The 14,320-nt window shown below is 40.2% G+C and overlaps 1 protein-coding gene across 10 annotated transcripts in view; it reads left to right on the top strand.

Annotated features, from left to right (window-relative positions):
• DMD (dystrophin) overlaps positions 1 to 14,320 on the top strand; it is a 1,961,037-nt gene that overhangs the window by 1,882,672 nt on the left and 64,045 nt on the right. For all 10 annotated transcript variants that reach the window (XM_025200207.1, XM_014518487.2, XM_025200208.1 and 7 more), the window contains 3 exons: positions 1,901 to 2,102; positions 6,738 to 6,823; positions 8,880 to 9,037. In XM_025200207.1, coding sequence (XP_025055992.1) covers positions 1,901 to 2,102; positions 6,738 to 6,823; positions 8,880 to 9,037 — 446 coding nt within the window. The remainder of the gene's footprint in view (positions 1 to 1,900; positions 2,103 to 6,737; positions 6,824 to 8,879; positions 9,038 to 14,320) is intronic.

Here is a 14,320-nt window from a genome sequence, read left to right as displayed (position 1 = left end):
GAGTGGCCCTTCTCTGGACCCTCTCCAGGTTATCCGCATCCCTCTTGAAGTGCGGCGCCCAGAATTGCATGCAGTACTCCAACTGCGGTCTGACCAGCGCCCGATAGAGGGGAAGTATCATCTCCTTGGATCTATTCGTCATGCAATGATGACATCTATGAGGACATCTATGATGTCCTCATGGTAAAATTGAGGAGCTGTGACCTCAACAACCTTACAGTCAGGTGGCTGAGGAACTGACTCCGTGGTTGGACCCAAACAGTGATAGTAGATGGAACTGAGTCAACGTGGTTTATGGTGACCAGTGATGTCCCCCAGGGCTCAGAATTCAGACCAGTACTCTTTAATATAGTCATAAATTATCTGGATTCGGGTGTCAGAAGCAAACTGGCTAAGTTCATGGACAGCACCAAATTATGGGGAAGTGCAGTCATGCTAGAGGATAGGCTGGCAATTCAGGTTGACCTGGACAGGGTCTCAAGGTGGGTAGATCAAAACCTGATGACATTCAACACAAGAAAAATCCCACATCATACTTACAGGCTCGGCAGTGCTACACTCACTAGCACCATGACTGAAAAAGACTTGGGAATCATGACTGACCACAAGATGAACATGAGTCACCAATGTGATGTCACAGGCAGCAAAGCAAATAAAACTCTGGCTTGCATCTACTAATGCATCTCAAGCAAGACCCAAGAAGTCATCCTTCCACTTTACTCGGCCTTGGTGAGGCTGCAGCTGGAGTACTGTGTCCAATTCTGGGCTCCGCACTTCAGAAAAAACCTGAGAGAGTCCAGAAGAGAGCTACACATATGATTAGAGGTCAAGAGAACAGGCCATATGAGGAGAGGCTGAGAGGCATGAGACTCTTCAGCCTGGAGAAGTGAAGGTTCAGGGGGACTTGGTGGCAGCCTATAGGTATTTAAGGGGTGTGAATCAGGGACTGGCAGAACATCTGTTCACCAGGGCACCCCAAGGGAAGACAAGGTCTAATGGTTACAAACTGCTGGAAGACCGTTTTAGACTGGACATAAGGAAAAACTTCTTTACCATCTGAGTCTCCAGAGTCTGGAATAGACTCCCACCAGAAGTGGTGCAAGCACCTACTCCTGGATAACTTTAAGAAACACTTGGATGTTTATCTTGCTGGAGTGATCTGACCCCAGCTGACTTCCTGCCCCTTTGGCAGGGGGCTTGACCTGATGATCTTGTAAGGTCCCTTCCAGCCCTAATGTCTATGAACTCTATTAATAATTTCAAAATGAAAAATTAACATCATGAGTTTAAAAAATATTGAAAAGAGCTGTTTCAACATTCGTGTAACTTTTGTTTCCTTGTTCTTTTGAAACAAAGTACAGGTAAAGCTAACCAAGTTTTGCAAAATGTTTCCATTTTTATGGAGATGCACATTTTGATGGACTATGGGTCAACTGAAATTTTTCTGTTTATGCCATGAAAATAAGTGGTGGTCCTCAATGAAGTTGACTTTCAACATTTATGTTGAGTTCAATGTGGTTTTTTATTTGAACACTATCCTATCAACAGGAATATATAAAGATCATTAGAAGTGTTTCATATTTGCGGTGTGGTGATTCAGATAATATTATATAATTTATATGGCACCCAATAGATTGAGAGATCCTATACAGATAAATACAAAAAGTTTATGAGTAATATTTAAAATGTAAAGTACCTGTCCAGACAACACTTAACATGTATAAAACCTTGTGAGATCAGAATACTTACAGACACAGGGGATGGAATGGGTTTGGCAGAGTGATGTCAGCACAAAAATGTTAATGAAAATTGGGGTGTGGGAAATACTAGAACACAATATAATACAAATATTCAGTGACTGTAATGTTTTCTTATCTTTATCATGATTTCTTTTCAACAGTGGATCTCTTAAGTTTGTCTGCTGCATGTGATGCCTTGGACCAGCACAACCTCAAACAGAATGACCAGCCAATGGACATCCTACAGATCATTAACTGCTTGACCACCATTTATGATCGCCTGGAACAAGAGCACAATAACCTGGTCAACGTCCCTCTCTGTGTAGACATGTGCCTCAACTGGCTGCTGAATGTCTATGACACGTATGTGGAAGTAGTTTGAATGTACTGTACTAAAAAGCTTTCATGATAGTTGGGAATAATGAGCTGTCTTTCTCATTACAAAATGGATGGTTCGGAGATGAAAAGCTGATGGTCAGAGTGCAAGTTTAATAAAACTAATGGCTTAATGGTTGCACTTAGCTGAATCAATATGGCCCTCAGTTAGGCTCAGAGTCCTAAATTGTTTTATTAAGCTAAGAAGTGATAGCTGAAAAATGGACTATTTTTATGTGGAATAGTCTGTCTGGGGTCATTTTGCAGTACTCCATTCCATCATTAGGTCATGCCTCCACTAGGTGCTTTTGAATTTCTTTGTTAGCGTGCCTTTATCTTAACCAATTTAGAGCATTATCAAAAAGCAACAATATAATCTTCAATATAAGTGTAATCATACATGAGTGCACTTCCAAGAGTTAAACCTATTCAGGGCTGTGCATTTTCAGGAGTTTTTATTGTGTAATTCATGTTAAATGCTGGAAGGGAGCCACTTGTAGTGTAATATGCTTGTGACCTTCAGTAGTCAACAGATCTGAGTGAATTTTAGAAGGTCAGTAGCATTCCTTCTAAAGCTTAATTTGAGAAAATAAACTAAGACAGCCTTCAAAGTCAAACTTACACACCCAGGAATTTACAGAAGTTGGGACAGATTTACTTTGAGTTTTATGTCTATTCCATTCTCTCTAATTTATTAATCAGTTGCCTTATGAAGCTTAGGATAGCTCCCAAGTTGCATAGTATTTAAACCAATCTAGTTTTAGATACACTGTTGTTTTGGATTTATGGTAGTAAACAGGTCTTTTAATGAGAAATTCAGTGAGCATATTGTGCAGTCCATGTCCTGACATAGTTACTTAAGGCTGTAAGCAACTGCTAGGTAACTTGAAAAACAGATGCTTCTTCCTTATACCAGTTGGCAAAATATACCTCTGTGGGTGCAGTCTGACGAACACCAGGACCGTGATTTTAATTTCATCAGCCTTTTAAGTTAAATTAAGGTGGGAATACTTCTGTGACCTAAGAATGTTTCTTTCATTAAGTTTTCATCAGTGTTATTATGCTTTATTGATTTTTAATAAGATTTCTGCAGATTATTCTTCCACAGTCTCCTCCCAATATGACTTTATAAACAGAGCAATGTCTCTTCTGCCGTAAGGCACAGCAGCCATGAAGTACAGTGAAGTTCTGTTGCATACTGTGATTACTCTAGGTTTTTGCTTAGTTTACAGATAATAGAGAATGGGGCTATGTTCAATATTTAGTTTAGGCTTTTAAAAAAATGCACTTGAGGTTTCAGAGAAAACCCAGCATGTTAAGACCCAAGTATGAATAAAATTTGAATATGAACTAGGTTTCTGCCTAGACAAAAACTGCTGGGTGTGCAGGCCTTGCAAATTCAAGCTGAGGGAATAAAAATCATTTTAAGAGATCCTCTTCCTGGGTTTGTCTACTCGCATAGCTGTTCCATGTTGAAACCTGCAAGGTTGAGAATTATGGCTTGCTACCTGCAGGCAGGCCTGCTGGGAAGACGGATGCTGTAGGTCTGAATGCAGGATAGTGGAAACTGGGGTGAGACCTAGGGATTCAAGGACATTTACTGAAGTTTCTGTTGTTCTAGATAAGTATTGAAAGAAAACCCCCTCAACTATATATAGGTTTAATCATAGAGTAATCAGACAGATCAGCCTGAGTGCATGATCCTATTAGTTTGAAAGTAAGTTGTCCAGTCTCTGTGATTTGTAAAGGTATGGATAATTAGAGCACACCACCAATGACAGATCCAGTCATGGATACAGCCCTGCAAATCTTCATTATGTTTCAGATATGCTTTAATTGATCACTCATACTCATTTGCAGTAGCGTGCTAAATTATCTGTTTGACTGGAGAGAAGAGCATAGTCAACTGAACACCTTGTGATTCATGCAGGTTCCCATTTAATATGCCTTACAGGAAAATAATCATGCTACATGCCTCTCCTTTATAATTTGCATGAGCCTAGTATTCATCAGCATGAGTTTCTGAGGGCACAAAGGATAATTAATTTGGAAAGGTTTGCATGAGGAAAGCAAGTTAAAAGGAGAAAAAGAATAAGGAATAGAGTGTTGAGCTGCATAGATGAGCAACAAATGCCAGCTCACAAGTAGAAAAACCAAGAATGTTTTTAAAGATAAAAACCGGGATGTGACGGGTCCAAATTCTGCTGCAACCCACCATTTTCAGTATGAGTATATTTATTGATTTCAGTGGACTGCAAAGGTTTTAGCAAATGTGGGGCTTTGTGTGAATTCAGCAGAGCATCGGCTTCATGACAAAGCAAGCTTACTAGAATTTATTTTGTAACCTACTAATTATTCTCAGGTTAATGTTTCACTTAAGAGCCAATATTCAGAAGTATTGTAACAGTATATTATAACATTATTGCAAAATGTGAACTAAGAAAATAATTATTTTATATGCTAAGTAGTTGTAAAGTGTGGGGCTGTGTCTCGGGGGAAAGGGGGCACTTGCTCCATGGCTGGCTCTGGGTATTGCATTAGTCTGAGAGAAGAGAGGCCCACGTCCAGATGGGTCTTATATTGACTTTGATAGTACTACAGCAGAAATTTATTTTTTTGACCATAGTGTTCATATACGTAAAACACAGCATGGGGATGCCTTTATACACGCATGCGTTAATCTCATTTACAGTAGCACAAGGCAGTTTACAGACAGAAAACTCTTGATAGACCTGTACCTCAAGGAATCACTTAAGCCACTGACAGATGTTTATTTCAAGGCACAGTATAACCTGATCCCAATCCAAACAATTATGCCTCCAGCCACAACACACATTCATGGCAGGACATGGCATTTGGGGATCCGGTTCCCTCTGCGCCAGCAAGCTGAAAAGTGTGAGAGCAACAATGAGCTGATAGTCAGCTGCCTTTGGGACTACACTGGGGCTTCAACCAGGAGTACCGGTGCAAGCCTGGAGATCAGTTGATCGTTGGCTAAACTGGGTTTGAGCCCAAGTGCGGTCCCGGATACAGGTGAAAAGCAGGTGATTGTCAGGCAGTGAGGACTGCGCCAAGCCCATTTGGACATCTTAGTGCTGTCCTAATCCTATCACATGTTCAACTGAAGGAATGGAAAGCAGCCACAGGAAAATTACACATTTTTAAGTAATATCGTTGTGGCTGGTTTCCCTTTTGGGGTGTCATTAATTCCCTGAATGTGTGGTCAAGTTACTATTTAAGATGCAATGAACAGCCTAACTGCACCCTGTAACACCTGACAGGGACCTTAGACATAGCTTAATGTCAGGGAAAAGGACATTAGGGGACAGGGGCTATTGAAAGTGTATTGACCACAAGCAGAGTTCTGAGGAAGACTTTGGAGAGGAGTGAGGTTGCATGGCATAGCCAGGAAGGCTATGGAGCGCTACTGGTTAGGGAAAGGAGTAACTAGGGGCAGGTTATGGACTGGAGTACAACTGTGCCTAGTACTTTTAGTGAGTGGGAGGATTTTGAATGTTAGAAAGAGAAATTCAGAAATTAATGTATAGATTATTGTAATTTAAAAAATTATCCATAATACCCATATGCTACTTAATTATAGGCAAGCTTATTCCTTCTTCTGCATGCCTTAGAAGCGACACTAGTTGCTGTATATTGCTTGTCCAGGTCGCTTCTTTGTTCAGGGATATGAAATCACATTATCTCCTCTTGCACAAATGCTGACATCAGGCAAAGATTCCCTTTTTTTATTTCAAAATTAGAATGACGCCAAGCTGTCCATGACAGGCTACTCTTTATATTATCAAGGACCCCATTTTCCTGCCCCTGGGGCAGGGGGCTGGACTCGATGATCTTCCGAGGTCCCTTCCAGCCCTAATGTCTATGAAATCTATGAAATCTTTGTTGGAACAGCTTGGCTTCACTTCCAGTATCATCACTGGAAGGTTGTAGCCATTTTTAAACAATAAGCTTTTGTCAAACTCACTTTTAGTCTTAGTCAATTGAGAACAAAAGATGGCAGCCATTTTGAAAAAGAATAGTATTGTATTAGAACATTACTCAGCTCCTGCTAAAGAAACTTTCAGTTACAAATAACAACAACATAAATTATTATTCATCACTAAAAAAAAAAAAACCCTTCAAAGATAAATTGTAAACCGATCGGATTTGACACCTTGTGGCCTTATGATCATTTGGACTGGAAATAAATATAAATTTACAAGATGTTAAGCTTTTTACAGCTTTTGTTTTAAAAATGTTATCTCTTAAACTGGTTCACTGATTTACATGTAAAATTTGAGAAAATTAACACCCACTAAGTGCTATGATTTGGGAGGATACGCTATTATTTTTATACAGATATGAAAATGGCAGATTCCCTTATTTAAGTGAAAAACTGAATTCAACCTTTCAATTCACTCTTGCCTGTGGAGTTGTGACTGTCTCATTTCTATTAACAAATACTATTAAATATATTTAATATATACAGGCTCTTCACTAATGCATTTGTGTGCGATATTGATTACTAAAACTGATTCATTTTAAAAGTGAACAGCTAAATAAGTGATCAAATGTCTGGATTGTATAACTGATGTTTGTTTGTTTTTATACATATGTTATTAGGGGTCGAACCGGAAGGATCCGTGTCTTATCTTTTAAAACTGGTGTAATTTCCCTGTGTAAAGCACATTTGGAAGATAAATACAGATGTAAGTCATGTATTTGAATTTATATTTTATTTTATTTTTTCAGATTTATCAGAGAAATACAAATACATATAGAAGAAAAGATCTATTAATTTTGCAGGATTTTTCTCCAAAATATATGTTAATGACTTGCCCGCTGTATAGATTTCAGCAATAAAGATTTCCCACCACACCCCAAAGCTATTTCAGCACCAGTCAGTTAAAAAAATCAAATAAACCATCTTGGCAAGAACTAACATTTAGTATGATTCTTCATAAAAAGGATTTAACCCATTTTCCTTGGTGATTGTGACCAGGGAAATGTCTAAATGATGAGCTGACAAAGTCCAAAGTTTTGATCTGTAGAACAATTTGCATTATGGTTACATGCTGGAGACCAAGGTTTTGAGAAGAGGCACATGGAAAGGCCTAGAAGTGTCTTCACTGGCATGTTTTCAGTCTGGAGAGAGAGAGAGAGAGTGAGAGAGAGAGAGTGTGGGTGTGTGTGTGTGTGTGTGTGTGTGTGTGTGTGTGTGTGAGAATGGCTGAGATATCATATTCAGAAACATCCCTGTTTAGGTGTGCATCTGCCTCGGGTTAAATGTGCTGTGAGATTCCGGAAAAGTTTAATTCTACCTAGGAGGCTTCAGCATCCCTATCAACTTTCACAGTGAAATATAGTATTGGTTCTACTATTTGGTTGTTTTCCATGGCTACAGAGCTGGTAGTAGAACTTGCCTTAAAATTAGGTAAATGGTTTAAGACCAGACTTGTTAAGAATAATAGGGTGTGGACAGACATAACAACTAAACGGTCATCAAATGATAGCAGTGTAAGTTGTTCCAATGTAATTGTTACATGTGCATGCCCTTATAGCAATATAACCCATTTCCACCCAGGGTTAAAGTTACAGCGATTTAACTTACCTATACTACTCTAAGAGCATGCATGCATAACAGTTATATCAGAACAGCTAACGCATGCTTGTGAACATCAAGCCCCCATCCCCTTTTAAAACATCTTAACATTATATCCTTCCATATCTCTATTCTTAACCTCTTCAAATTAAAAGGGGGGAGGAAGGGGGAGGTGGAAATCCTTTGTCAAAGCTTCACAAGGAAACATCATAAACATTATCGGAGCTCCTATGTAATTCCACCCCTAGTGTAGAATGAAATATTAAGGAAGTTATAGCCATAGAAGTATATTATCTTTACATTGGTGACACCTTATATTTTTACAGTTTGAAAAATAAGCAGAATGTATTCATGCATTATCAACTGGGGCAGTACCACATAAATATTTCAGTTGATCCTAACCTGATTTTTCTTATTATTACAAACTTTAAAACCTTCTCAAAGTATATGTAGTATAACTAATTCCCAGCAAATTAAATTGAGCTTATGGTAGGATGATGATTCAATCCTGTAAGGATTCCTTTTTGAGAGTATTGCTATAATGGAACATGGCTTAAAATGACATTTCACTTCAAAAACTAAAACTTAATATGATATTTAAATTCCCAATGGATGCGGGGCACTGTAACAATGTAATGTTTCCCACATTTGAATGTTTCCCTTTTATTTGAAAAATAATCCTGGATTTAGTAGATTATGAAATATCAAATTAGGGAACTTTTTTGTTTTTCAAAGGAACTCATGATGTGACACAGAATAAGGTCCTTTGCATTGTCTGTTTTAAGGCTATTAAAATTTTATATATATTAATGTTAAGATATTCACATCACTGTGGATCAGAGACCATGCAACCTAAATGGTATGACAGTCATATCTTGTAGGAGTATATTATAATAAATGCAGTTAAATGGTTATTTCATAGCAGTGCTTCACAAATACAAACCAATGATGTAGCCAGACATTGGCATCTGAGTGCTTTGGTAACTTATTAACAAATGAGAAAACAGTCAAACAGGGACACATTAAAATGTGGCAATTCCCACCTTGACTCTTAGCCATGCTTGTGAGTCTCTGAACATCAATGGATTTTTGCAGTATTTACATAGCCACAGGCATCATGTTTTATCACTTAAGTTTGTTTGCCTTTGTTCTGATCCCTCTAGACCTATTCAAGCAGGTGGCAAGTTCCACTGGATTCTGTGACCAGCGCCGATTGGGCCTTCTCCTTCATGACTCCATCCAGATTCCCCGGCAGCTGGGCGAAGTTGCATCATTTGGTGGCAGCAATATTGAACCCAGTGTTAGGAGCTGCTTCCAGTTTGTAAGTATATGCTGCTAATTTTATGGGTTTTTTAACTGAATCCCAGCCTGTACTCTTTACATTTCTGTCCCTGGAGAGACAACAAATAAAAGCCAGTGGGGAAGAGGAGAAATAGGGGAAGGGAGGAGCTTTAATATTCCAGGGATTGTTTTATGGAATTTCCCATTAATTGGCTAATGTATTTTCTTGGCAGTGCACATATAAGGAGCAGTTTTTTGTAAGACCCTATCTATACTAGAAATGTGACAGTATCAATAAACCCCTCTTTATTACAGGGTTATCCTGAAGTGGTTGCTATTTGGCCTGGGTGCAATTTAACTATGCTGTAACTGATTCCCACAATAAGGCTAAAGTCTTGAATGGGGCAGTTTATTTAATTGAATTGCTTTGTCTGTTCCTATTGCTAGCACACGTGCCTTTTTGCTATAAACAGGTGTGGGTGATCGTCACTGAGAAATATAACTATGGCTCACAGCTATCTTTGACACACAGTAGTAGATGAACAGCAACAGTTAATCTAAATATAGTGCATATACATAACAGTAAAAAGCAGAGGTCCCCAGTAGAGAGGCAAGAATGGACTGAATGAATGAAGTGTCAGCATTAGCATTATTTCAGAGAGCTGACAAGCAGCCCTTCAGCTTGTTTCATTGTTTGAAAGGATAATGCCATTCTCCCTTTACCAGGGCTGTGAACATTTGTGTTCTATATATTGAGAAATAGACTCAATTATAGATAACATTCCTACACTTTTAATTTGGGGAGGAAAGTGGATAAGGGAATTATTAATCTCTTCTATTTTCTACCAGTGGGATACACACCTGAATATTTTCAGTTTCTCCATCAAAAGGTTAAACCACACTGAACATGACAAAAGGAAATATGCAGCAGCTCATTGCAAACTGTGGGAGAGGAGGAAATGCCTGTTCTGTTCTGCCTCTCAATGCATCTTCTACATAATAATAAAAGAGTGGGTGGCCTCATCCACTTTCTTATCCATCTCCTTGCTGTCTCCAAGCCTTTCTGCACAGATTAAATTGTGTAACATTCTCTATTTTGTAGCATCCAAACTAGATCTTGTGCTTTTTAAGGAATAGTATAAATATTCTTAAGGTTGTTTTTTAGAATATCCAATTATAAAATGACTTGTGGTTTCATATTGTGATGGGTTTTTGTTTTTGTGTTTCGTTTTTTTAAAGAATCCTTTTTGTCACTTCTGGTTTCTGTAGCTGATAATGTGGGGCAGTTTAGTTTCATACACTTTGTTTTTTACTTCCCCTCGTGCTTCAGTTTTGCCCTTGTTCTAACCTCGCCTTCCCTTAAAAACAATCAGCTGTGTCTTGGACCACATCTGCATCATGAACCATATCCAACAGACACCATGGTGAGGGACTGGGTATAAGAACCTTGGTAGCTCATTAGATCCTGTGATAACTATGGGCCTTGTTACATGGTAATTTTAGGCAGCTCCTGGAGCTCTTAACCACTCTTGACCACATGTAAACACTTTTAAGTGGCTTACAGCACTCACGATGTGGCTCAGTTATACCACTCCAGGGCAGGATTATCTCTGATCTGCACTACCCAACTCCTTGTTCCATTAAGGTGTGGCCATTCACCATAGCTTTTCAACTCAAGTTGAAGTCCTCCAGTATCCCAGGATGCAGCGGTCCCTTCCCCACATGGTGTTTCTACGAGTGGCTGAAGATGGTGACAGCTTGAAGTGGGTCAAGGCCAGCAGGTGGGGTGAGCGGGGGGGAGCTGTGAGACATGAAAAGCCGGAGCCAGTGCATAAGGATGAAGCTGCTGGGCAGGCAGAACATGGCCCAGCACAAGAGAAAGAAGAAAACCACATGAGGTAGCATAAGGGTGCGGATGGCACTGTGCAGAGGAGGAGCTCTGGTGCTGGCTCTGCTACCTGGCTCAGCAAGGCAATGACAGCTCTATTGCTGCCTGTACCATGCTGCCCTGCTGCTTTCTTCCCACAGCACCATGCCATGGCTGGTGGGATCATGACAGCCCCAGCCACAGTGGCAGCTGCTGGGGGCTGTAGGTGGGGAGAAGGAGGGGAAGGTGCTGCCTCATCACAGTGAGCCACCGGTATGCTGCCCACACCCACGCCAGGCCCTGGGGGAGGCAGGGGACATTGACCGTTATATATTTCTATCCTCCTTTGCCACTTGCCAACCTGTCTCTCACACCCCTGCTGGTATAGCAGGGATAGAAGCCTGTCGTGGCCCACCAGGCCTCTAGTGGCAAGTCACAGTGGCAAGTGCAGATCAGAGATAATCCTGCCCTGGAGTGGTATAACTGAGCCACATCGTGAGTGCTGTAAGCCACTTAAAAATGTCTACATGTGGCCAACAGTGGTTAAGAGCTCCATGAGCTGTCTAAAATTACCATGTAACAAGGCCTGTAGTGGCAAGTCACACCTGTGCAGGTGGGAGACAGTCGGGGAAGGTTTCTAACCTTAAGGTGCAACTGCTCCAGAGTCTAAGCTAGCACTAATCCAATCAACATTTGTGTTGATTTACAGTGTAAGATGTAACAAGACCCCATGGGCATTTATACACATACTTTTTTCCCCTTGATGCGCTGGAGATCCGTCACTTCAGAGCAGACTCAATCAATCAGGTCAGCTCTGCACGCAAGCTGTGGCGAACTGCGCTGCACCGTGTGAAGTTGTATAAGCAATGAAATATGTGTCAACATTCAGACAATGGTGGCGGTGAGCTTTTGAATGAAAGCACCTCCAAGGTGTTTTATTTCAAAAGCATGCTGCCGCCATTTTTTCAGCTCTGACGTGCATTTCGCCATTTATACAACTGTAACCACTGCAGTGCCAGGCACTTTTCAAAGCGCCCGGTGCTGTGGCACTTACATGTATAAAAATGCCCTATGAGAAGTCTGTTGGGAGTCTCTATCTTGGGTTTTTAGGTTTTGTAAGAGCAACGGGGAATAATGCTACAGTAGTTCCACAGTCACAGAGATGTGAAAGGAGACTTGAAGCTCAAACAAATGAGCTCTTCATTGTATTAAGCTTGTGACTCCTGCTTCTTCCTTTCTCCCACGTAAACTGCAGTAACATCCACAAAACTACTTTGAAGAAAGGGTGGGGAAATGGAGATAGTCATTAAAATGTGTTTTTGAAAGGGGACTTGGGTCTAGGGTGTGCAAATGGTTCACCTACCCATGATTTACAAGATTAACCCACAAATTTCAAATAAGAATCCATGGTGTCAAGAACATTCTGACCAGTTGTTGTTTTTCTAACTCTATTATTCTTCACTCTATTATTTTTTCCATAGTCAAAAAAATGAGTGAAAGCAGAGAGCTGTCATTTTCTGAGGGGTGCCTTGAGTTTAATGAGGTTGAGACCCACTGATTCGTAATAGGTTTAAGAAAAGCTTATCAGGAGACATTGTAGTATGGCCTGCAACAGGGGGTGGAGATGAAAAGCAGCAGCGACCAGATGTTTGGTGATGTCAGGGAAGTGAAGGTATGCGTGGGGCAGGGGGGAGGAGAAATAGGCAAGGGAGACAGGAGGGTAAGGAGCAAATTGAGGACCTGCAAGACAATGGGGAGGTGGGAAAGGTAGTTACGAGGAAAGCAGGAATCAGCGGAGGTGGGGTGTAGACATTTAAACAGTGATGTAGAGGATGGAGATTGCATATATGGAAGATGGGGATTCCTGAGGAGAATGGGGGGAGCACACATGAGATCCCACCATGGAGAAGGGACAAGATAGTCTTGTTAAAGGAAAAAATGAATAGACGAGCATATATAGAGCCAGAAAAAGGAGGCTTAGGAGGGAGCACCTATAAAGACCCACTGAAAAGGAACTTTGTTTCTCATGGTGTGGGAGGGAAGAATGGGAGATAAGTGGTGTGGGAAATAGGGTGTTTACAATCAGGGATCTAAAGAAGGCAAAACTCCTGATGTCAACATTGTTCTCTGTTAGCAGAAGTTACAGTGTGCCATCCTCTGTTTTTTGCTTTTTCTTTACTGTACTGTATTCCACTTTCTATTTTGTGAAAGGGGAAAGGACTGTGGTGAAGGAGGGATACCTGTTTCTTTCTTGTCTTTAGCTTTCAAAACCCTTCCAGGCATGCTTCCCTTTTCACCCACTCTGTTCCCCAACCACCCAGCTTACCTTGAGGTAGCTTTTCACATGGGATGACAGTGCCATTCCTTTATCTCTTTATTTCCTCAAAGGGAAATAATTTACTAAGCAAAAAAATAAATCAGCATATGTGTGCTTTGCAGTTTTGTGTTCAAATTCTGTCTGATGTAAGGCCCTCCTTCATGCTTTTTCTTCACGTATATCTGTTAAGGATTAAGAATTGAACTTTTGTACTTTTTTTTGTACTGATGATCATAGCCTTGTAATAATATGCAGACATGTTAACAAGTATACTTCAAAATCCACTCTTCCCAACCCCCTTAGGTTAGGTGCCCTAGCAACAGCCTTGTCTGTCATGCACAGCCGCACAAAACTGGGATGTTTACTGTACTAGGAGATAACGGGGGAAAAAATCTCTCCTGGTCTTTGTTTGAAGTATAAGTCCTTGGGAATGATGGGGGAGGGCAGTCTTGTTCTGTCAGCATGCATGCATTTGACACTTCTGCTTGCAAGAGCCTGTGCAAACGGTAATAAAATACTTACCGTTCCTACAAGTACATTCTTTGTCCTGAGAAATGAGTCTTTTATTTCAGGCTGCTGCTTTCATTTTAGCTTTCCTTCCATGAGCTTGGAGGCTTGATTTTCATAGTTTCTGGGGAAAGAAGGTGCTAAAATGATCTGTGCACAGAAAGGAATATTGCAGGTGAAACTGGGAATACTCTCCCCAAACATGAAAAAAGTTATATTTTTAGGGTTTTTAAAGGCAAAATCTGCAACAAGGAAAAAGTAACTTGATCAAATTGGCTCTTAAAAATAGATTGTTAGGTCAGAATACATAAAGGTTACCTATAGAGTCAGTGAAACTTTGTGTGAATTTATTCAGTACTGTATTGTGGTGGTGTGATGGTATTGGGCAAACCCTTGAATGGATGAACAGAAAGAAGAAAGAAAGAAGGTAGTTTTAGGAGTTAATTTTTTTACTTGTTTTCATGAGTTACCAAGAACTTAGAATTTTGTTCTGCAAGTAAGTAAGTTAATGGATCAAAATATAGCTTACTGTTTCCAAGCATATTTGAAGAATGTGTAGAATATTTGATTATTTATGCTGTAAATATTTTAAAGCCATCTTTCCCCTGTTGAAATTGTGCTTTAGGCAGCAA

This window comes from Alligator sinensis, unplaced genomic scaffold, assembly GCF_000455745.1.
Source record: "Alligator sinensis unplaced genomic scaffold, ASM45574v1 scaffold746_1, whole genome shotgun sequence".
In the NCBI taxonomy this organism is placed as follows: Eukaryota; Metazoa; Chordata; order Crocodylia; family Alligatoridae; genus Alligator; species Alligator sinensis.
The sequence above is the reverse complement of the archived record's forward strand: the minus strand, read 5'-3'. Positions and strand labels throughout refer to the sequence as shown.